Source organism: Cyclopterus lumpus, chromosome 14 (assembly GCF_009769545.1).
Source record: "Cyclopterus lumpus isolate fCycLum1 chromosome 14, fCycLum1.pri, whole genome shotgun sequence".
In the NCBI taxonomy this organism is placed as follows: Eukaryota; Metazoa; Chordata; class Actinopteri; order Perciformes; family Cyclopteridae; genus Cyclopterus; species Cyclopterus lumpus.
In genome coordinates, this window is record NC_046979.1 from 13,500,312 (window position 1) to 13,523,762 (window position 23,451).

Below are 23,451 nucleotides of genomic sequence, written 5' to 3' on the forward strand. Positions count from 1 at the left end.
AAAGTTGTCCTTCAACCAGCCTTTTCATCTGTACTCATGCTCCCCGTCGTTAGGAACAATTTCCTGCTATTGATATGTGCACTTTCTATGTTTTGACTTCCCCGATGCTAAAGGATGTTTTTCAGCGTCTCCTGCACTTTAAGGACACGTGGTCATTATAACTGGGGTTTATTTGTTAAAGGAATAGTTAAACATTTCCGGAGATACTTTCCTGCTGAGATAAGAAGATTGATTCCACATGTTTGTTCATGTTTGTCCCTTCAGTGTGACGCCAGAGTGAGGAGATGGTTAACTTGGTGATAGGTAAAAATGTGCCTTCCAGCAACCCACAAGTATCGAGTTTTAGAGGCTTTGTTTTAGTTTTTTTACCACAGGACAAAACTATATATAGGTTAACTTGTTCCCCTGGTTTCTAGTCTTTATGATAGCTGTAGTTTCACATTTAGGGTACTCTTATGGCATCGGTCTTCTCTGCACGAAAACTAATATGCGTAGTTCCCAAAATGTCAAACTATTCCTTAAATAGCTTGAACTTAGATTAATCTAGGCAGCATATTTAAACATTTAAAATTAAGATTTAAGAAATGTAAAGTAAATCCTTGTTCATGCGCCAAATAAACTGATAAAATGTGCGACAATGAAACAAAGACTTTAACCACAAAAGATTAGTAATAAGTAATAAGTTAAATCAACTCATGCCATTAATTCAGTTTCAGCTCATTTCCACATTGTAAACACAACATCACTCGGATGACACAATTTAAATAATCACACACACACACAGTGTACTGCATCTGTGAGGGATACATAGATCAAAAAGATGACGTCGCATTCATGGAAATGTGTAAAAGGAAGTGACCTCAGTGTTTTTACTACTGAACACTAGTTATTGTTTTGTTCTGTTAATGGAATGACACGAGGAAGTACTAAATACATATAAGGGAGAGTCCGTCTAATTATAGAGCCGAGCTAATTATAGAGTCTGATATCAACTCTAGCTTATCAGTTCTTTTTCTAGGAAGGTCTCGTTTTATATACTGACAGGTTTGTGTGAGAGTGGTGCGCCACTGCCAAGCGAAACTTGATCTAAATGGTTTTTAAACTTAATTTTCTTTATCACATTTACTGAACCTTACTTCTCTTCTCCCTGTTTCTTATTTAGTCATTAATATTTGACTGTTTTCAGAGAGTCCCCTAAGATTTGAAGTTTTCAAGGGCTTTAAAAAACAATTCTGTGTCATTCCTGTCCTTCCAGACTCAAGGTTTGTCGTTTGTAACGTTGACCCAATGAGGTACGGTGCCCAAGTCAAATATGGTGTTTCCCCAGGTGTTGATGCCTAAATTAACTGTCAGAATCCCAATGACGTTCAGCACAAAGCCAGTTTTCACCTGAAGGAACAGAGAGTGACATTCTGGTCAGGATACAGTTTGAGTAGAGATCGAAAAAACAGGGTACGTACAGTCCTTTAATTTAAGTCTTAAAAGCAATAAGTTTAGTCTCCTTAAAGGGAGATGTTACACACCATACACTAAAATCAAAGACTCAAAACAATGTTTAATAACCTAGAAGGTGTCTCTGCTGCATCAATATTTCTTTTCAATCTTTGTAAAGTACACTTTTCCTCCCTTCTAGATCCACAAAGACTATCTTCTTTTAAATTAGGTCCTCTACACCTTGCTCACATGAATGAGTCTTGTAACATAGATTGTGTATTGTGAGTATGAGTCTCACCATGTCCATGACTTTGAGTTTTCCAAAAGAAAAGGCGATGGCGTTAGGGGGTGTGGCCACAGGCAGCATGAAGGCCAGAGAGGCAGCAATGGTGCAGGGAATCATCACGTACAGCGGGTGTATCTTGATAGCTATGGCCTATCAGAAACACGGCACAATTAAATACATGAAGAGGATGTGTGCTAACACCTGTGTGGACGTGTGGACATCTGCTTACCATTGAGGCCAGGATGGGCAGGAACAGGTTGGTGGTGGCCGTGTTGCTGGAGCACTCGGTGAACGTTGCCACCAGCATGCAGAGCAGCAACGAGATGGCGTAGGGGGGAATCTGCTGCAGGGGGGCCAAGCTATCTCCCAGCCACTTGGACAGACCGGACTCCTGTTGACATAAGTTTTGAGCAGAAATGATGTGAAACATTTGAAAAGCAGTAACCAGAATAATTTTTACAAAATAAATAGATACAAATGAGAATTCGGTCGTTGATTAGTCAACAAATCCTTTCAGCACCATAAAAAAGGATCATGACATCTTATAGGGAGAGTTGGGGTGTTTTGAAGTCACACAAACAAACTAACTAACCGACCGAGGCAGCGAGCAACTTCCATGACCTGTAAGGTCAAATCGCTGTTTTTGTCAATGGAGTTTGGTTGGCTTTGAAGAGATCATAGATGGACATAACGGTTTCAGTTCCCACGTTGGAAAGGGCCGTCTGACAGCGAGGTGAAGCTGCGAAATGATTCTAAATAAAGAGTATACCTAAATATGTGTCTTTCTTTTTGACAGCAGTACATTGCTTTGCTTCCGTGCTGGTACTCCTGTCAATTTTTCCAAACTATGGGCATGCTGATCCCAATTTACTGTAGATAATACACTGACTTTGGATTACCTTACACAACCCCACTTCAAATAACCCGTGCTATACCTCTCTGGGTGTTTACCTCACTGCCAGCAGCCAGAGCGAATCCTCCTCCCAGCAGCAGGATGATGTGCCAGGGCATTCGCTCGTGGACCACCTGCCAGTTCAGCAGCGTGGAGGGAGCGTTCAACATTTTACCTGCGAGACCCAGATGACGTTTGAACATGAAAAAGTAATTAGTTTTAAAGAGCAGTGACGTATCCGCTTGGTAATCATCATCCAGTATTACAATGAGCTGAAATCTAGGTCACACGAACATCATGAAGGCATTGTATTATTAGGGATTAGTGGATTTAACATTTCACCTTCGTCATTGTTGCCGTAGCCTCCACACTTGGGCATCTGGGAGGGGATGACGAAGAAAAGCATCGACATCAAGATAGCGACGGTTCCATCGGTTACAAATCTAAGGGACAACATTATTCCACATATTGTTGTTTGAGTGTGTTGCTGCCATCTTTCCTGCTTTGCTTCATTGGTGTTATAGTGCACACTATGGAACTAAGAACGGAGATGTGTAAATGATGTACTAGGTTTACATCTTAATGTTGCTTGTGTGTTTCTGAATACTTTAAAGGAAAGATAGAGGACAAGAGTAAAAGGAAGTAAAGGAGAGAAGTTTAAAGGATAAATCTGAACATATTCTACATGTTTCTAATTGTCAACAAGCCCGATGAAAAGACCAAAACCAACAATGCGGAACAGTCCAGCCCAGACCACCCCTGCCTGTCTGTGGCGATCAGCCCCAAAGCCATTTGTTCTCTTTACAAAAGGGTCACAAACATTTAGTTTCATCTATAAAAAAGGGTTAATAACTTCATTAATCAGTTGTACTTTTTAGTAAATTTAACTCAAACAGGAATAAATCATGTATTTTGTTCAGCTGCAGCTTTGTTCTTGTGAATATTTAAAGAAGCAGTAAATTGTACGTAGGATTGACCAAAAATAAACTACAGAGCCCATGTAATTGAGGACCATGTGACCAAAAGCAACGGTGGTATGTTTTCAATAGTTTTCAGACAGTAATGGAGGTGTATGGCGTAGAGGAATAATTGATATCAGGCAGTTGTGACACAGACAATACAGAGAATCAGTTCATTTGTTTGAGTCTCTTCTTGGGATTTGTTGACAATATGAGAAATAGAGAATATCATCACGCGTACTGTTTAAAGTCGTGAACAAAACAAAGTAAAAAAGAGAAAGACTCACGGTCCCCCCTTATTGAAGAGCACAGTAGCCCAGCCGTCGATGAAGCCCGGCTCCCTGGTGAACCACAGGGCTATCAGCAGGACAAAGATGGTGAGCACTGCCCACTCAGCGAACGGAGCGCGCCCCAGCTTTTTGTACTCCTGCTTTATTACCGTGTACGCCTCCTTATCTCGGTCGCTTTTGTAGCCACAGCCGAATGATTGCTTCATGCTGAGGAGAAAAGTACAAATATGCTGCAGGTTGGAAATCAAAGAAATGTTTGAGGATGTGGAGTCAGGTTGAACCATATTTAAAAGTATAAAATCACAGTGGTAGCTCTGTTGCTGTATCTTATCCAACAGCTGTAATGTCAGCACAATGATAACATGTGTGACATAAGTAAAGCTGGTAAACTTCACAACAAACAGATCACTAGCGGCCTGTGTAACTGCAATTAGTGTCATAACACACTTTTTTCACAGCAGATGTTTCATGTTCAGGGTTTACTAATAACATTAACGATGGCTCTATTCTTTCCAAGACTGTGGCAGCGTGACAGTGAGCCAGCATGAATAATACCAGGACCCTGAAACTTGAAGCATGGAAATAGAATTTCGCATTTATTTTTCTTCAAAAGACACAGGAAATAAAGTCCATGTATGTCATTTAACTTTTTTTACTTAAATACATGTTTGAGGTTCAGTCATGTGTCAAACTTTGCTAGATGGGACCAGATAATGACCATTTAAACATACTGACTGTAATAGGCTGAGGTTGTCTTACTTGAAGCCTAGGAACATAAACTGAAGCCAGAGAAAGGCCAACACCAGCATGAGCATTGCGTTGGGAAAAGCGAAGCTGAACCAGCTGGCAAAGTTGATGACATCATTGTTCCCAGGGAAGAGCCTTCACACAAGATGAGAAAGACGGAGCGATGAGAGAAGGGCTCGAACAGCTGGAATAATATTTTCCTGTGTTTGTTCATGCCTTACTTGTCGATTTGACCCTTAAGGATGATGTTAGGGGTTGTGCCGGTGAGCGTGGCCGTGCCTCCGATGCTGGCAGCGTAACACACACTCAGACTCATCCCTTTGGTCAGGAGCTGGTACTTTGACTCCATCGCTTTCCTCTTGGACTCCAGCAGTGACTCTGGCTTCCACTCATGCTCATCTGGAGCCCAAGGTATTCAGTAAGTTAACGTTATCGGAAAGGTTATTGTCATCTATAGCAGACATTGTTACTTACACTCTGCGTCCTCCAGCTCAACCTTGGTGTCTGGCTGTTTCTCGTCCATCTTTTCCTCTTTAGTTTGTCCGATCTCCATCTCAAACGCGTGGTTGTCCTCGGCTGCAGTCTGGAAATCTCGCTCGTCCGCCCGAGCCTCTGTGGCCTTCAGCTGCTGCAGCACGGCCTGGGCAATGGGCAGCATCATGGCGGTGGTGGCCGAGTTGCTGATCCACATGGACAGGAAGGACGAGACGATCATGAAGCCCAGCATTAACCTGTTGAGGAAGGTCACAGGGAGTGAATGCGAGGACTGGATCGCGGGTAGAACAGTCGTGGTAGTTATCAAATGGATGAAGCTGAGGTATTTCATTTATTTTTGTGTGTATGCATCTATCCTCCTGAGAGACACATTATATCACAAGAAGTGCTGAATTGATGATTTGTGTAATCAATTGAGCATTTCTGACATTTCTGACATTTGAAAACATGAGCAAGTCAAGACTATAAAGATCCTTGGATCCTGTGGACCCTGTGGTTACATATTTCTTTTAGTTGACTGCTGTACAGGTGAGCTGTGTCACGTTTTCTTACAGGGCCGGACGAACGCCAACCAGCAGCAGAACTTGGAGAGCGATGCGCTTATGAAGGCTCCAGTGCTCCACTGCGATGGCCACCAACAGCCCACCAATGAACAGCATGTTAGAGTCTTTCAGATACTCAATACTGACCTGAAACACATTAAACAGACACTAACTTCAGCCGAAGAATCAAACATCCAAACACGTTCAAAACAAACAGAGCATGTCTTTAAACTAATGCAGTGACCTGTGAACATGCTGCCAGATCCATAATGTATCATCCAATTACTTTGCAATACAAGTCAAACACTGAAGATTTGACTGTTTCTACACAATATGTCCTGAGACTGAGGGTTGGATCAACACTTTCAACATGCAGTGTTTCAGCGTTTAAAACCACGCCAATGTTCTGCTTTAGCTGATCCTGAGGAAGTGAGGAAGACTGCATAGCAAATCAGCTGCATTTAACTTAAGGTAGTCTATTCCCTTTTCTGATTGTTTGTTCAGATGAGATATGATGCATCCCATTATACAACTTGTGCTGTCAAGGACGACAAAAGAACCTAACCGTAGAAACATACCAAAATATCAGAGAACCTTCTTGTGAGAAGCAGTAGTATTTATACAGGTATATTGGTAAATACAGATAAGCTGCCGCATAATGAAGCACAAAAACGTAGCCTAAATAAGTACTGTACGTCTCCAGCCTTCATGATGCCCATCATGGGGAAGAGGACGACTGGCAGCAGGGACGTCACAGCCAGAGGCATACACTCTGTACACCAGTAAAGAGCCATGAGGATGATAACGTAACCACATCTGGCTTCCTGTAAACACACACGCATACAGAGTGAGACACACTTCACAGTGAAGTTCATACAGGACATCAGCTTTCTCGTCCTCTGTCCTTAAAAGGCAGTGAGACTTTACTCATGGAGATAACAGCAACCCTTGATGATAATACAAACAGTTTGTTGTGCTCTTGTCTGACTAGATAACTGTTTATGGGTCCTCAGTTAATTCACAAACGCTGTTTAAACTACCCAACACAAAAGTTTCCACTGTCAGCTCCACACTTTGAGTGAAAGTAGCAATCACAAAATGTGTAAAATATGTTATTGTAATATCTGTATACACAATGTGAAATGATAGCCCACTCCAACAGTATTGTGTATCTTGTTTGCTCTTAATACCTTTTATTTATTTTACAATTATAATATAATTGTATGGTTCTCCTTAGCTTAGCTTAGAGAAGTTGCTTTGCAGCTAGGGACTGCAGGAAGTCACTGCTACCAGACAAAAAGAAGAATAATCCGCTCATAAAACAACAACTTGTCCTTGACACACAGTTGTTTGTACAGATTAAACACACACAATATGACAGTAATGTTGGTCAGTGTTCTTTGGGAGGGTTTGTATTTCTAATAGAATCTGGCGAGCTGTTTCCCCTGTTTCCAGTCTTTATGCTAAGCTAAGCTAGGAAGTACTGCCTGTGGCTATAGGCTACGTATATTTAATGGTCAGACATGAGACTGGCTTCACTTCAGGGGTTCCAGCAGATATCTGGATAAAGACTTCCTTTTGCGTGCTCTGTTTGTTGTTTACAGTGAGATAACCGACTTGAGATGCAAGACTGGAGTTGCAGAGACATTGTGTCTGACCAAATTGTTTCACAAATTTTAAACAATGGAAAAGCTAAACCATCGTCAGACGATAGTCTGCGAGTTCCCAGTTAGGAATGTTAGAGAGTGACATTTAATAGCCAAACACCAGCACACGCATGTATTGCACATTATTGGATTTACTGTTTGTTATTAATGTTATCAGTTTGCTGGTTTATTTTATCCTTTACAGACTACGAAACCTGTGTGACTTCACCCATTTCTAAAAGTGGGAAGTAAAGTGTCTGATTTCCTTTTAATTAAGTTATTATTTAAAGCCATAATGTGTTTATATGCGATTGACGCATCTTTGAAATAGTTGTGATGGCATACATTTTTGTTCTAAAAAAGTCTCCAGTGTGGCATTTGCTTGATTTTGCCGATTGAGTTGCTGACACATGCATGTAGTGTATCCTGAAATTTGACAGATAGATTACTAGTTGCAACTATAAAACAACATAAAAAATGTGTACCAACATAAAATAACTATTTCGAAGGCAAATTGACGGATTAATCAACAGGTTGTAGGCTACTCAACGGATATTAAATCCTGTGGACAAATATTTGATGTGCATGTGAAACAACATGTGCACATCTGTTGCAATCATCTCCAGGTGTTGATAACGTAGAAAGCCTAAGCCAGGCAAAATGAATGAGCATTTGTTTCCACGATGTACCTCTCTGGCATGTTCAGCGCATTCAAGTAGAAAACAGATGCACATATAAGAAGCAAACATCTTTTTCAAAAGTCAAACCCACTGCAACTGTTGTTTAAGACTCTTGTTTTTAACACCTGTGATGTTCTTTCAGTCAAAACAAACACAGATAAAAACAATTTAGTCAAGTTACTGCCATGCACACAAACTCACCGATGTAGGGATGACGAGTGGCAGGGGAAGGAGTGCGAGCGGAGTGCCAACGATGATGAGGTAGTTTCTGTGGTACCACAGCCACATCAGCCAACGAGGCATGATCCTCCTGGCAAAGCTGACAAGGAGCCACCAGCAGGGGAAACGCTATCCACAATGTAACTCAGAAGAACAGCTGATCAAGACAGAATCTACCTACAACAGTGAAGTGCAAGCGAAGATAAGGAAACACAGATGTGCTCCTCGGAGAACCACTGAAGTAATGAGGCTAAAATGAATGGGTGGAAACCACCTTTATATCTCTAGTTGCAAATCAAACATTAACTCAACACCAAAGAGATCACAATCCTTGCCAGAGAGGGAGATGCAGTTATTGGGAAAGAGAGGATGGTGACAGTAAAGGTAGAGAGAGGTGGGGGTCTGACTGTAGGGAAAAGATTGCCAAACGATAGGTTTATCAACTGAAGGAAAGCCGTCTGTCAGGTGTGGCCAAAGGTCAGGTCCTTCACATGACCAGCTGGGCTGAAGGGAAGGGAAAGCCTCTGTGCATGGAGCCACTTTGCCACCGTGTTTCCGAGGACAGCAGTGATTCAATGCTCAGCACAGACCCTGGAAACAGCAAGGCTGGCGCTGTAAACGTAACAATAGCACCTCTAAGCTCACTTATTAACACTTACATCTCGAGTGATTAACATAAAACCAGAGAGTCAAAGTTTGTCCTTTCACGTTGGGTTGTAAACAAATGAAATAAAAAACACCTTGCAACAACTCAGAAAAGTTCTTGCTTACATGTTACATGTTTGCAAACACATAGGTTATACATACATATATATATATATATATATATATATATATATATATATATATATATATATATATATATATATATATATATATTACTTGTGTTTTCATATTGAATGCAGGCTACTAATTCAACTACCGTACTATAATCTTGACATGTGACATTGTGAGATACTGGACATGCTTGTTTGCAAACATGTAAGCAAGAAATATGCAGAGTTGTTCCAAGGTGTTTTTTTAATTTATTCATATATATGTGTGTGTGTATTTATTTTTCTATCGTAAATAAGTTGTCATGAACGCTGTTATGCTCATCTGACATATTTAATCATATTTAATTGATAACACTGACGGCTCCAGTACCAGATGTCTAATTTGTTAAATGTATGTTGCTCAACTCAAGTCAATTTAAAGTAGTTTTTAGCATTGTTTGTCTTGGCTGGAGATGAAGGTTTCCTTAAAAATTGTGTCACAGAAATAACTGAAATATCAGCAGTTACTAGTTTACAAGTGTGTAAACGAATAAAGAGCGTGAGAACAACCAGCCAAGTCTTAAACTATCAATAAACATATCACTGTTGTGTTTTATGAGCTTACACAACACACAGAAATCACTGAGATCCCTTTGTTGTTTAATGACTTATTCTTCATTTGTGAGATAAGGCCAAGGAATAGCTTCAATTAAGTCATAAAACACACTGTCTCCCCTTAAAAATCAAATTAAGTGCATGTCATGTCACCGAAAGCATATATAGGTCTAAATTAAATGCGGTAGCTATCTGTTAGATATTGCATATTGTTATATAATGTAATGGTATATGAAGAGAAGCATTTATTTGGCAATCATTCTGAAAGCCAGTCTCCCATTCATCATAAATGGGGCAGCTGACTCCTCCATTGACTGGATTGATATTTAACATTAATAAAGTTCATGCCAATTTTAAAAAAAGCATATTTAAATTGGTATATAAATGCTGAAAAGACAAAAGTTATGGAGAGAAGGTGCATATACATCTTTGAATTCTCAGTCAATTAGCTCACACAGAGCAACCAACAGTCCAGCCACATTGAAAATCTTGTGCAGGGCTCTCCGAGTTTAGAAATAACACTATAATAAGAAAGAAAAAACACAAAATATAAAAGAAAACACGATACAGAAGTATGTACCGAAAGGTGGTTAATATGTACATATGTTAAGAGTTTCTTCACATGCCATCATACATACTGGTGCAATAAGGATTATTATCTTAGATTGGCACCCATGTCACATATGAAAGTTTTCTACAATAGTAATAATCTGAGCAAGTTTTCTAAAGTCTTAGGAAATAACCCTGATTATGTCATGCTGGCTTTAGATCTACAATCTATAAATAATAGAATAACAATAAAACAGAACATCTGCATTATAACCTGGAGATGTGGGATTTAAAAAAAGGGGGCGGTGTGCAGAAAGATGGTGTTGAGTTGCATTATGGACAATGTAAGATCTATTGCGTTTATAGTTTGACCCTAAGGACTACATTTCAGGATATTGTGTTTCTTTATTTTCACCATTCTTTTTTTGTCTCTCTTGAGTCCCCCGACTTTATTGAAGTGCAATAGTAAATTGTGTGACTCCCCCTTTAAAGACAATATAGATTTCAGCTTGTAAGGGTTGTACTGATCAAAAATTGCTTTTAAAGTCTTCTAGTTTGCTAAAGAACATTTATTTGCACCATATTCAAATACATATTTACATGCAGTCAATTTAAATTTAAATATAGTTTTGGCTAGCATTTCAAAATCTAGTATGATTAAAAACAAATCTAATCTGCATCTAATCTTACATGTCATTTAGCTGACGCTTTTATCCAAAGCAACTTACATTCATACACTGTAGATACAGCAACAGGGAACAATTCAGGGTTAAGTGTCTTGCTGAAGGAAACATCGACTAGGGCGGGGATTGAACCACCAACCCCCTGATTGAAAGACAGACCTGCTAAGCACTGACCCACAGTCACCTCTGTCAGACCTGTTGCAGGTTTTTCAAACATCAGATGCTGAGGTTAGGCTTTATATAAACACTCTTGACAACACCAGATCGCTCCTCAATAACTATCTGAACAATAATAATAATCATTATAATGATAATATAAGTACCTCAACTCTAGATTAAAACACTCTTCAAAACATTTCTGTTATTTTCAGTGTATGATCTTTTTAAAATGTTATTTGAAATGTTATATTTCAAACTGTAACAGAATAAAGAGGAAGTATTATTAGTATCACTTTAATCAGTTGGTGGTGACTTGCTGATTTCGCCCTCTGAGTCTCTCCATGGTGCTGAATCACATCACTAACTTCCGTGAGACAATCGCCTGTTGGTCAAATGAAAAAGAAAAGATACTATGATTTTTTTAAATACCATACATGTGTGTTGTTTTGACTCTTTTTAATTATCAAGGCTTAATTTGTTGGAAGGCACTGTGTTTGCTTTAGGGTTGTTTTTTACACCACAGATCAATAAGAGGAAAATGACTGCCCTGGTTACACAGATACTCAGATACTCGCTCCCTCATTCGAGCTGAAGTCACAGTGTATAAACAGTATATATCGACTTCATGAGACAATAGCTCACTTCTGTAGTGTCCAGTCTGGATTGTAGTTTTGCATTTACACTATTGTCCTTATTAAGGGCAACTCATGCTAAATAGGCCACCAATGCTAAATTGGTGGCCTATTTGAAGTATCTGTTGTTTTTTAATAAAATAAATTAATAATTTGCTGATGTTGGGTGTTAAATTTGCCACATAACGGGAAAGTCTATGGGTGTATTCTGAGCCTTATAGTAATCATGTTCATGTTCTTGGACAGACAGGACAGAGATCAGTGTCACAGTTTAATGATTGTCACAGCTGAGTGTTGACCAATCAGGATGGCCGATGCCTGGGGGTCAACGGCTTCAAATATCTATTGATCATCTATCTGCACCCTGAATTGAGGCACTCAAACTCATTTGACTGTAGTTCACTGATGTGAACAGGCACGCAGTTTAAAATTCCTCATTTTTGGTTTGTTGTTCAAAAGTGTCATATTTTGGGGCAGTAACATGAAGCCAGCAGTGGCTCTGCTGGGCCTCGTCCTGCTGCTCGACATCACCTCTGCTGCAGAACGTAAGTCTTCCAGATTGTCTTTTCTAATTTAACTCATGTCAAAGCTAAATGAAATGTTACACATGCACACTGCATATTAAAAATAAAAGAATGACTGCAGTAATATGTGTAGTGATGTACCTCAAACTGCTACATCAGTCAAATGTTACTTACAGTAACCAACACATTGACGAATTAGTGCAATATAATAATATATTATACATATATATTGTAAATGTCCCCGCTGCGGGACTAATAGAGGATTGTAAATTATTGTAATGGAGTATTTTCCAATGCTACTAATGTACTTTCACTGACGTAAAGGAGTACTTCCTCCGCCACTGTTTGTCCAAGTCTGCACTATATCAATAAATGTCGTGTCATTTGAAACAAACAAACTGCGTTTCCTCAGAGTCCTGTGTGGGTCGCTGTGGCTCCTTCGACCCGCAGACAAAATGCCAGTGTGACTCCATTTGTGTGTACTATGGGAGCTGCTGCGGGGACTTTGATACCATCTGCCCTAAAAAAAGTCTGTACAGCAGTTGAATACCATCTCACAGAATTAACCGTTTGCATTGTATTGAATCTTGCTTTTGTAAATGAATCATTTTTACAGAAACACGTTCATGTGACACAACGTGCCTCTGTTATGCCCTCAGCTGCTCGTGGCGATACCTTCCAGGAAGCAGAAGAAGTAACAGACAGAACAACTCTCCAACCAACTTTCAACACGGTTGCACCGACCCAAACTGCCTCTCCCACACCCGTCACCACACAAGAGCCTGCTCCTCCTGGTCCTTCTGCTCCTCCTGCTCCTCCTGGTCCTTCTGCTCCTCCTGCTCCTTCTGCTCCTCCTGCTCCTTCTGCTCCTCCTGCTCCTTCTGCTCCTTCTGTCGAGCCTGACGCAGCGGCCTGCAGTGGTCGACCTTTTGATGCTTTTCTGCAGCTGAAGAATGGCTCGATATATGCTTTTAGAGGTAAACTGTAATGGGGTTGCATCTTATAATGTATGTTTTATTAAATCAGTGCCCTTGACTGGACAAACCTGTGCAGGCTGTACATTTTATTGGATAATTTTTCCTTTTCAGCGTTGATACTTGATATTATCCTGGTTGAATGAATTGAGTTTCTTATGGCATATTGATCCAAAGCCTGTTTTAACTGCTAGGTGAATATTTCTTTGAGTTGGATGACAAGTCCGTACTTCCTGGTTACCCAAAACTCATCCAGGATGTGTGGGGGATCTCTGGACCCGTAGACGCGGCATTCACACGCATCAACTGCCACGGAAAATCCTATATCTTTAAGGTAGAAACTTCTACCTCTCTAGAGTCTGCAAACAGTGAGTCTTCATATTCCACTGGTGGTTGGTGTATTATGACTACTCTTTACATGGGAAACCCAAATCAATAATATATATTTTCATGTGAAAAAGCCACAGAATCCTGTACACTCTTGATTATTCACTTCTTTAACAATGTTTCAATTCTCAAATCTTCATCGAGTAAAATATGTGGTGCTCACTAAGCCAACCATAGCATGTTTTTATGTATTATTTGACCATTGGATCAATATTTATAATAGGCGTGCATTGTCTCCTGTGTGGTAGCATTACATCTCACTGCTTTGTGCCATGTCTTTATTCTCCCTCAGGGGAAAAAGTACTGGAGGTTTGACGGTGATGTTCTGGATGAGAACTATCCGCGGGACATTTCAGCCGGCTTTGATGGCATACCGGATGACGCTGACGCCTCTTTCGCCATACCGGCACCAAGTCACCTTGGCAAAGAGAAAGCCTACTTTTTCAAAGGTAACGTTGTCAGGATGTGTGGCATTTCTCAGTATTCAGAAGCTCCTTGAGTTTAGACTGTGATGGGTTTTGATCATACGTGACGTGATCACTGAATGAATGCTGTGCTCAACTTGCATACGTGTCTGAGTTCAACTCAAAATGAATAGCTGGTAGAATATAAAGTATAGTTAGCCTCACCTTTACCAGCTGCAACATTAAAGTGATGCTTCAATGCATCTAGAGTTATAATATACACAATTCTGAATTGGGCCATTCAGCACAATGGATACTTCTACTTTTGGTACTTTTAGTATATTGCGATGCTTATACTTACTTAAGTAAAATGGTTGAATGCAGGACTTGTAATAGAGTATTTCTACACTGTGGTATTGCTACTTTTACTTAAGTAAAAGAAAAGAGTATGGAAATCTCTGCTAAAAGGGAAAGTACCTCGTCTCATCCTTTCTTACAGGTGAAAGTAGGAAATAGGACACCTAAAACTTTTTGCCGTGGACAACAGATGTAACCATGGCAGGATCCCGAAACTGCAGCACCGAAATGAAATTCAGGCATCAAGTTGATTATTTAGTGTTTCCCAATGTGACATGTCCAAATGAGTCTGTTTCTTTCTTCAGGGAACAAGTATTACCAGTATGAGTTCAAGCACCAGCCTTCCCATGAGGAGTGCGTCCGCATGAGCAGAACCTCCCCCTCTGTGCTGTTCACTCGATACACGGACCTCTTCTGCGATCAGACATGGGAGGACTTCTTCACCGACCTCTTTGGAAGCTCCTGTAAGGCTCCGCTGTGTTTGTGTGTTTCATTGGGTTTTTACACATGTGTTTTGTTTCCAATCGTCTGGCATTTTTCATCCTTCCTCAGACAGCAGTCACCAAACAGGCCCTCGCTTCACCAGCAGGGACTGGCAGGGCGTCAGGCCATCTGTAGACGCTGCCATGGTGGGACGAGTCTACCTCAGCCCCAAACCCACGCCAGCGGCTCCTCCACCAGCGAGAAGGCCCAGCAGTCGGAGGAGGAGGCCCAGCAAGAAGCGTGCACAGCGGAGAAGGCAGAGTCGCCAAACGTTGTTTGATGATTTGTGGGGTTATGATGATCTGTTCGGTTATGACTACAGCGACTACACCGACATCTTTGATGAGATCCCCACAGAGTACAAAAGCACCCCCCTGCAAAATGTGTATTTTTTCAAGAAAGGTATGAATACATGGAGTTATTTGTATCCCTTGGTCGGCTCGGCTGTGTTTCAACACAAAACAATTACAGGAATGACAAAGATTATTATCTTTGAGCTTCCCCTTTAACACTGTACTGGATTGTGTGTTTCTTATCTTTGTATGATGGCAGATAAATACTACAGAGTGGATCTGCAGACAAAACGTGTGGACTCTGCCAACCCTCCTTACCCACGATCCATTGCAAAATACTGGCTGGGCTGCAAGCATGAAGAGACACCTGATGCATCAAGGGCAGAGAAGAGATAGGTCAGCTGACCAGAGAAATTCACTCTGTTTTAAACACACTTCGTAGTGAGAAGTCTTAACGTAATTTTAATATGAGCTTAGAATAGCTTCTGTTATTTTTGTTGTTTGCATTTTATTCTTGATAAACACCTCCTCTGATAGGCTAAAATTATGCATGCTTTAATAAACTTGAGATTTTAGTTGAATGTCTTGATAATCTTCTTGTCCAAATGATAGTAAACACACACACACACACAGACACACGCACACACACACACACATACACACACCCTTAACACTGACCCTAGCCCTTAAACCGAATCCCTTCAATAATAAATGGTATAGAGGCTTCACATAGGTGATATTTCTACATCATTTTGTTTTGGATATAGAAATTGAAAGGGAGGCCAGTACTTGAATGTATTTATGTCAAAACACAACCCTAAACCTAGAACTGGTAATTCAAAACCGGCTGCCTCTCCGGTCTTGTAGATGTCTCTTTACTATTTGTTCCCATCCATCCATCCATCCATTTTCAATACCGCTTATCCTCATTAGGGTCACGGGGGCGCTGGAGCCTATCCCAGCTGACATAGGGCGAAGGCAGGGGACACCCTGGACAGGCCGCCAGTCCATCGAGGGCACATGTAGGGACATACAACCATTCACTCTCACATTCACACCTATGGGCAATTTAGAGATCAATTAACCTGCAGCATGTCTTTGGACTGTGGGAGGAAGCCGGAGAGCCCGGAGAGAACCCACGCTGCCACGGGGAGAACATGCAAACTCCACACAGAAGGACTGCTCCGACCGGGAATTGAACCCACGGCCCTCTTGCTGTGAGGTGACAGTGCTAGCCACTACACCACCGTGCAGCCCATTGCTTTATTAATTTACAATTATTTTTATTTATATCTTTTTTTCTTAGTTTTTATATTGTTTTCTATAAAATCAAAATCATGTTTGACTTTGTGTCCTAGCAATAGCATGGTAGTCTACAGCGACATCTAGTGTCCATGTGACAACTGCTTCGATGGCTGATTAAATACCTGACAATTAATGTACCACATGATAGTGACCAATCCTGGATGTCTTTCAAAAAAGGAGCAGACCTTTTTTTATTGTTTTATTTCTGACACTATAACCTGTACATTTATCTCACATATATTACATTTAATGAGTCTTGTGTGAGGAATGTGGCCGCGACGCTGCATGCCGGTGTGGAGGTCAAATCAAAGACTCTTTAAACAGGCTGCATGATGGATATGACATGGCGAGCTGATTGACCATTCCATGTTTTCACATTTCACAAGCTTAAGAAACTATAGACCTGTGTATTGTATTCCCCCCACTAAAAATGTGTAGGCTATAGTATAGTCCGTAAAGACTAACCGAATGAAAATATTAAAACAGTTTGTGTTCCTTAGGTTTATCTCGCTAAACCATTAATCTCATTTCATAATCTCCTTCTGTTTGTGAATGTTTATAGAAATACGTTATAATCGCGCAAGACACAAAAAAGTGTCTCTCAATGTTTTATTGAATTCTTTTAGACACTTAGGTATTGACAATACATTTAATCTGAAGGTTCATGTTGAAACTCTGTGCTACAGAGGTTGTATGTTTTGTCAACATTCATAGTTGATGTGGATCCAAATGTTTTTTTGTAAAGCCTGATAAAGTATGACACAGCTTATGGTCGACAGCTAAAGCAAAATTGCAACATTTCCACACTGCCTTTAAGTTCTTAGGGCGTAGAAAATATCAGTCCCTCATGTCTATTTTCTGAGGAGCACATGAAAATACTGGACTACCTATTCCACATGTTTCATTGAGTCGAGGACATGTATTTACCATAAATAATAGTAGACTGGTTTTAATATTTTGTATTATAGTAATTATTAACAGACATTTGTAAACCACCTTTGTGATACCCATCGTGATACTCCATTGGAATAATTCGTAAAGCCACCCTGACACCTAACTGGCACTCTGTGGCAATCTTATGACTAAAGTAGGCCTGATAATTAGTAAAGACTGCATTTATCATAATGATGTTAGTGGAAGTATTTCAATCAATTATACATATTATGATGTATAAGTGTAATGTATTATAAAGTGAAATGTACTAGTGAAACAATGTTCAGTACAGTACAGCAGTATTGCATATTGTAAGTATTAAGTCTACAAAAAGACACATTATCTATCTATCTATCTATTTGTAGACTTAGGTATTTACAAAAGAAAGAAACGTGAACGGAAACATTAAAGAAAATAGTCTGTTGAGCTCTGAATAATCTGTGTAATATATATGTATATATATATACATATATATATACACATATAAATATACAAGTATATGTATATATATATACATATATATATATATACACATATAAATATACAAGTATATGTACATACATACATATACTTATATGTATGTGTAGACCTATGTCATCCTATGTAATTAATTCACTGTGACACTGCTCTGTTTCATACACCACTGATGCACTTACTCTGCCTAAATACACAATAGACAATGTCGATTCAGTGAGGACATACTGTAGCCTGCCGTATATCATAAAGTCTCATGTTCTCTTTCTCGTTTCGGTTGCTAATATAGTGTACATGAATGCTAGAATTGTGAATGACATTATCTTGACTCCAACAGATCCTTCACAGGACAACAACAACGTGATTTGTAAAACGTTTGCAAATGTATTGCGTAGCATTGTCAAAAACGACTTCTGATTGGATCAACGATGAGCTCGAAGTGTCGAATAAACACGCTCTCGTGACCACCACAGTATAAAAGCAGCTGCAGTTTAGGCAAAAATCTCCATGTGGTCTGTATGACGATAATATACTCTCAATTGAATCGGTAACGAAAAGGCCCCGCTGGGATTCGAACCCAGGATCTCCTGTTTACTAAACAGGCGCTTTAACCATCTAAGCCACGGAGCCGTGTGACTCCACGACCGATATAAGCGATAATGAATGAACGACACCGTAATGCTATTGAATACATGTTTTATTTGTAAAGTCTTAGTAATAATCTACATGAACGACATCGTAATGGTATTGAATAAATATGTTGTTTTTTTGTAATAGTCTTAGTAATAATCTACAATGAATAAATAACAATAGTTCAATGCATTTAATAACATCAGAAAGTATTTTCTTTAGAGCATTCCCACTATAAATAATGTGTTATCTAAGCGTATTTACAATGTGGTCTATAAACTACATAACTTGCTTCCAACATTTCAGTCAACCCAAAAGATAATCAATCATTGCCGCAGAAATATCCAAATTCGACAGATTGAAGTCGCCCAGCTGCTGAAAGCAGAGATCGGGCAGGTCGTCCATGGACTCGTCGGTGCTGTTTAAGCTCTGAGGCTCTAGCTGACTCTGGACGCTCTCCTTGGGTCCAGGGTGTCCGACTGCAGCGCAGCGGCTACCAACAGGCTGGGATCCCTGTGCATCTGCGAGGAAAGCCTCAAAGTCCTCCGTTAAGTCCCATTCACTGAGCCCCCCGCGTGGGAACATATCATGGCAGTAATCAGTGAAGTCTGGGGTTTGGTAATAGTGGTCTTGGGGGACTCCCAGGAGACCCGGTCCATGCGGGGAGCAGCGCGTAGCTCGGTCGGCGGCGACAGGGGATGTATGTGCGAGCAGGGTCATGGCTTGACTCCCCAGTATGGTTGAGAGCCTGGTGGACTGAGGTAGACTTGGAGCCGGGTACCCTGCTGGGGACGGCAGGCTGGGAGTAGGAGGAAAAGAAGGAACCAACTGTGGGAATGGTGGGCTGGGACATTGGGTGTAGGAAACTTGATACAGGTAGTCTGTGGAGGGTGAGGGGACCTCTTTAGTTGGTTTCTTGCTCTTGAAATAGCGCGCGCGTCGATTTTGGAACCAGACCTAGCAGGTCAAAAGAAAGACATTTGGTTATTTGTTTGACATAGTTATCCAAATATACGCACTGGAAGTTTGAGAAGCATGTGGCATACCTGTATTTTAGACTCCGGTAGCCCAGTAACAGATGCAAGAGACTCCTTCATTTTAATATCCGGGTACTGTGTGACAGAGAAGGCCCTCTCCAGCTCTCTAAGCTGAGCCTTGTTGAAAGTTGTGCGCTTCCGGCGGCTTTGGGTGTCCGAGCGCGACCTGTGGCGAGCATAATGATGCACTGTAGGGGGAGAAACATAGTTACAGTTATTTATCAGCTTTTCTGACCTCCCAATTGGAAATAGACACATTGTAAGTAACTCAATTTGGAGATTATGTCTATTGTTATATTTGATTTGACTATGTATTGTGTCCACTTTACCCCTTTGCTACTGTAATCCTGTACATTTCCCCACTGCGGGACTAATAAAGGATTATCTTATCTTATATAACGACTTAAACTTAACTTTGTACATCTTCTCAACCAAAATCAAAGAGAGCATATTGTTACGTCGCATACATTACAATTGGTTCACTGAGCCATATAACACATATATATATAAATAATTCACTCACCTCTGCTGTCCTGTGCGTACTCGTCATTGTTGTTTATGTCTGGGCATGCAGCGGGCCAGTAGTGTCCCAAGTAAAACGTGTTTATCTCGGAAACATTTCCGCCAGTCAAATCCAACCCGAATGCCATTCTTCTCTGCAGCGTTCAAACACAAAGCAAACGAGGAGATGTTTCCTCGAGTCTCTCCACGACACTGGGGGTTAAAGGACACAAGAGAGTTTTATACTCGGCTTGACAGACACAGAACGGCCCCCGCTGCACCCCACCCTCTTGCACATCTTAGTGGATATGCCAAGCTTTACAAACGCGTGCCTTTGATGTGTTACACACCTATCTACTGCCTCGGCTAATAGGTGTCTGTTTGATCCCCTCCGACCCGTTAATGTGCCTATTTAGTCGAGACAGAGCTGGTCCTTTCCCGCAGGAGTGTCAGGTCACACAACACTGAGATCTTCTGTTAAATATCTGCATCTAAGTTGATTTGTAGCCTATAAACATTTCTAAATTGTCTACCTGTTTAGTTTGTGGGTAAATGGACGACTGAAGGAATTTGCCTAAGTCTATATTTCAACCTTATGGTACAGTGCACTCCATAATAATTTTGAAAACTAAAATATTACATTCGGGTTCGGATACACAAGGCTAATAACCTGACAGGTAAAGCAGCAATCACACTTTTCTGACACTTCAGTCTGTGGCACATCCTCTCCTCCACAGCTGCCTCCCTGGTGCGCATCAGGAAAAAACCCAGTGTGTGGATAGCGGAAGTGTATTGAAGAAGCGCCGGAGTGTGAGGCTTCAGTCAGCTGTAATGTGTGGAGGTGACAAATCGGGCAACTTTTTCTCCTTCCTGGTCGGTTGTGTTTCCACCGATCGAGACATCAAAACACCGGATAACGCGCAGTCCAATGCACGGCCAGTTCCCAGGCTAGTGTCAGACTCGCAGTGTTTGGGCCATTGGAAACTGAATTTAAATTTACAAACATAAGGCGGGCTCAGAAGGCTAACATCTAAGACGGGCATGGACATGTATTCAATTCAATTGAGTATTTAGCTTTTATTGTTTTGAAAATAAAAATGAACTCAAATGACACGCCGTACAATCTGTTGACTTGCTCTTGCCAAGTAGTATGAAGAGCACGTGATGTAAGGAATGATTTGGGGTCATAACAGTCTGAAGATGAGACATTACTCCGGATGATTGCTTCACATCAAAAGTTAAGTATTCACATTTACTCCTCCTCCCACGAACAATGGGCCCTGACGATCATAACTCAAACTACTGCTGACCGTCACGTGACTCATTAAGGCAGCTTTATATCGATACCAAAATAGATGGGCCGGCGAAGCAGGGTCACGTGCTACCAGAGTTTCTGTGACCCCTGAAGCTGAACATTGTATTCTCTCAAACAGAAACATGGCGTAAATGTTTTATTTATAAGCTTGATATCTTCTTTCAGATTTCCCTTTTTTAAGCTTGTCATATACTTTGGCCCTATTTTAATTGGTTAAAGTTTAGTTTAGCCTAGTATCTCATACTGTTATTCTAGTGGTTCATGTTGGAGGCACAAGAAGAGTGAGAGGTGGAAAGAAGCCACTAGGTGGCGACATTAGACAGTTTAATAATGAATCTATCTGTGTCTCTCTCGCTCTCTCAAATACACAATAAATGTGTGCGTGTGTGTGTGTGTGTGTTTGTGTGTGTTTGTGAATCCATGTGAATAGGCTATGACTTTCAGTCACCAGATCTCAACAAAAGTCACCTATGGGAGAATTTGGAGCAACGTGTCTCCTCGACCGTCATCAAAACACCAATTGCGGGAATATGGAAAGGAGGAATATAAAGAGGAATGCTGTCCAAACCAGAGAGAGGGACTAACTAACTATTATTGGTGGCTAAACACAACAAACGGTCAACATACATTTCTGTGACTAAATATTTTTGTTTTTGAAAGTATTCTTCACTAGTTGAGTTTGAAATGTTATATTTTTCGTATTAATTCATTCTACTTAAATGTTAGGGGTCATACAGACATATTGGTTTTATAGATATTTATCCTTACTTCTCTCACATTTATGGAGTGACACTCTTCATCTCCCTTTGAGTTTTCCAGCCTCCAAACTATATATTCCTAACCTCGCCATAAAAAGAACAAAAAGATCACAATACACAAACTGTGCTTCTCTCTGTGTCTGAAGGCCTCAGTGTATACCTCGCACACTCAGGTGTGCACAGAGAGAAATGCTGGTCTCCGTGTCCACACTCCTCTCTAAGAAATCCGTCTTGACACTCAGGTGTGAATGACGCTGTGGCCTCCTCTCCCTCACCTCCATCCTCACTCCCTCCGTCACAATACACAAACACCATTCTGCAGCCCGCTGTTTGATGTGGAAACTACGGCCACATTTCCTGTCAACTTGAGAGATCTTTGGGTCTAATCCGTGTGCTGCATGGCTGAGGTGAGAGGGTGACTCCTTGCACCGTGTTACGCGTTGTAAAATGTTTTCCGTGATGTGAGAAATAGAAGCTGAGTGTGATTCCAGCTTGGCCCGGGGATGAGAGGATATCAGACTGTGAAGGGAAAAGAGGGAACGCAGGAGACACGATTTAGGAACAAAATAAACAGATATCAGGGCTCAGGAGGAATGCTCAGGACAAGACACTGGGATATTCCCTCAGCAGCACTTACAGCACTGGGATCTAGCAGGTCAATAAGACAGCAGGGGGGCAGAGCAGAAGCTCCATGTAGAAAACAGTGGTTTTAGGCTGGATCATTTATTGTTTAGTCCAATTCATTTTGTATGCAGACAAACAAAACATTAACATGTGATGTTGTCTCATTCAAAACTATTAAGCATGCGACTAACTCCATTACAGCAGTAGCCAGTGTTTGGATAATCGGTGGTAAAGACAATAACTTAATATGGAAGAAGAAGGTGGAAATAAATATTTTTCAGACATTGAACCACTTTATAAATAAAATACCATCTAAAGCCTGGAAGGAGTCTTCACATTAAGTTTCTCCAGACTGAAAACATGCATAAGTGATCTGACTGAATGAGATCTGTATAGACTAATGTTTGTGTTTATATTTTCCTGTTGACATATGTGGCAAACAATTACAGGCTAAAATAAAAAATTGAAAAAATGAACCAGGAAAGATGACATCGCCCCAGATGGAACAAGAGTAAATAGCCTTATTCCAGGATAGCAGGAAAATCGCAATATATTATATATTATAATATATTATTATCTATTTCACTTTGAGGTATTAGACACATTTAGTTGGCCTGTAGGCCTTTTATTATGCAACAGTAAAAACATTTTTGATTGGCATTTTTGACAGTTTTTGAATGTACAAATGTTGATGTATAATAAGGCACTTAACATCCAATACAATATACATATATACAATACAATATACAATATGCATACAATATAAGGCAATAAGGCACTTTACATTGTAAAAGCAAACACTAGAAGCAATAACAATGTCGACAAGAGATGACATAACTATGAGAAACAAAACAAAAACATAACTTAAC

The 23,451-nt window shown here is 40.5% G+C and overlaps 2 protein-coding genes and 1 non-coding gene across 3 annotated transcripts; 1 reads left to right on the forward strand and 2 right to left on the reverse strand.

Moving 5' to 3' along the window:
* Window positions 1-1,257: 1,257 nt before the first annotated feature.
* On the reverse strand, window positions 1,258-6,454 carry LOC117742851 (solute carrier family 13 member 2-like). Its single transcript, XM_034550501.1, has 11 exons — window positions 6,341-6,454; window positions 5,656-5,792; window positions 5,083-5,339; window positions 4,830-5,007; window positions 4,621-4,743; window positions 3,859-4,068; window positions 2,955-3,055; window positions 2,672-2,787; window positions 1,950-2,111; window positions 1,733-1,870; window positions 1,258-1,389 (listed from the first exon to the last, which is right to left on the reverse strand). Exons 1-11 carry the CDS (start codon window positions 6,437-6,439, stop codon window positions 1,258-1,260), a joined length of 1,653 nt encoding a protein of 550 aa, XP_034406392.1. The 5' UTR covers window positions 6,440-6,454.
* Window positions 6,455-12,064: 5,610 nt separating this feature from the next.
* On the forward strand, window positions 12,065-15,401 carry vtnb (vitronectin b). Its single transcript, XM_034550502.1, has 9 exons — window positions 12,065-12,128; window positions 12,520-12,636; window positions 12,767-12,901; window positions 12,995-13,084; window positions 13,276-13,415; window positions 13,761-13,917; window positions 14,535-14,693; window positions 14,782-15,114; window positions 15,265-15,401. Exons 1-9 carry the CDS (start codon window positions 12,065-12,067, stop codon window positions 15,399-15,401), a joined length of 1,332 nt encoding a protein of 443 aa, XP_034406393.1.
* Window positions 15,402-18,273: 2,872 nt separating this feature from the next.
* Window positions 18,274-18,347, reverse strand: trnat-agu. The gene has a single exon. It is a non-coding gene; the product is annotated as a tRNA-Thr (tRNA).
* Window positions 18,348-23,451: the final 5,104 nt, after the last annotated feature.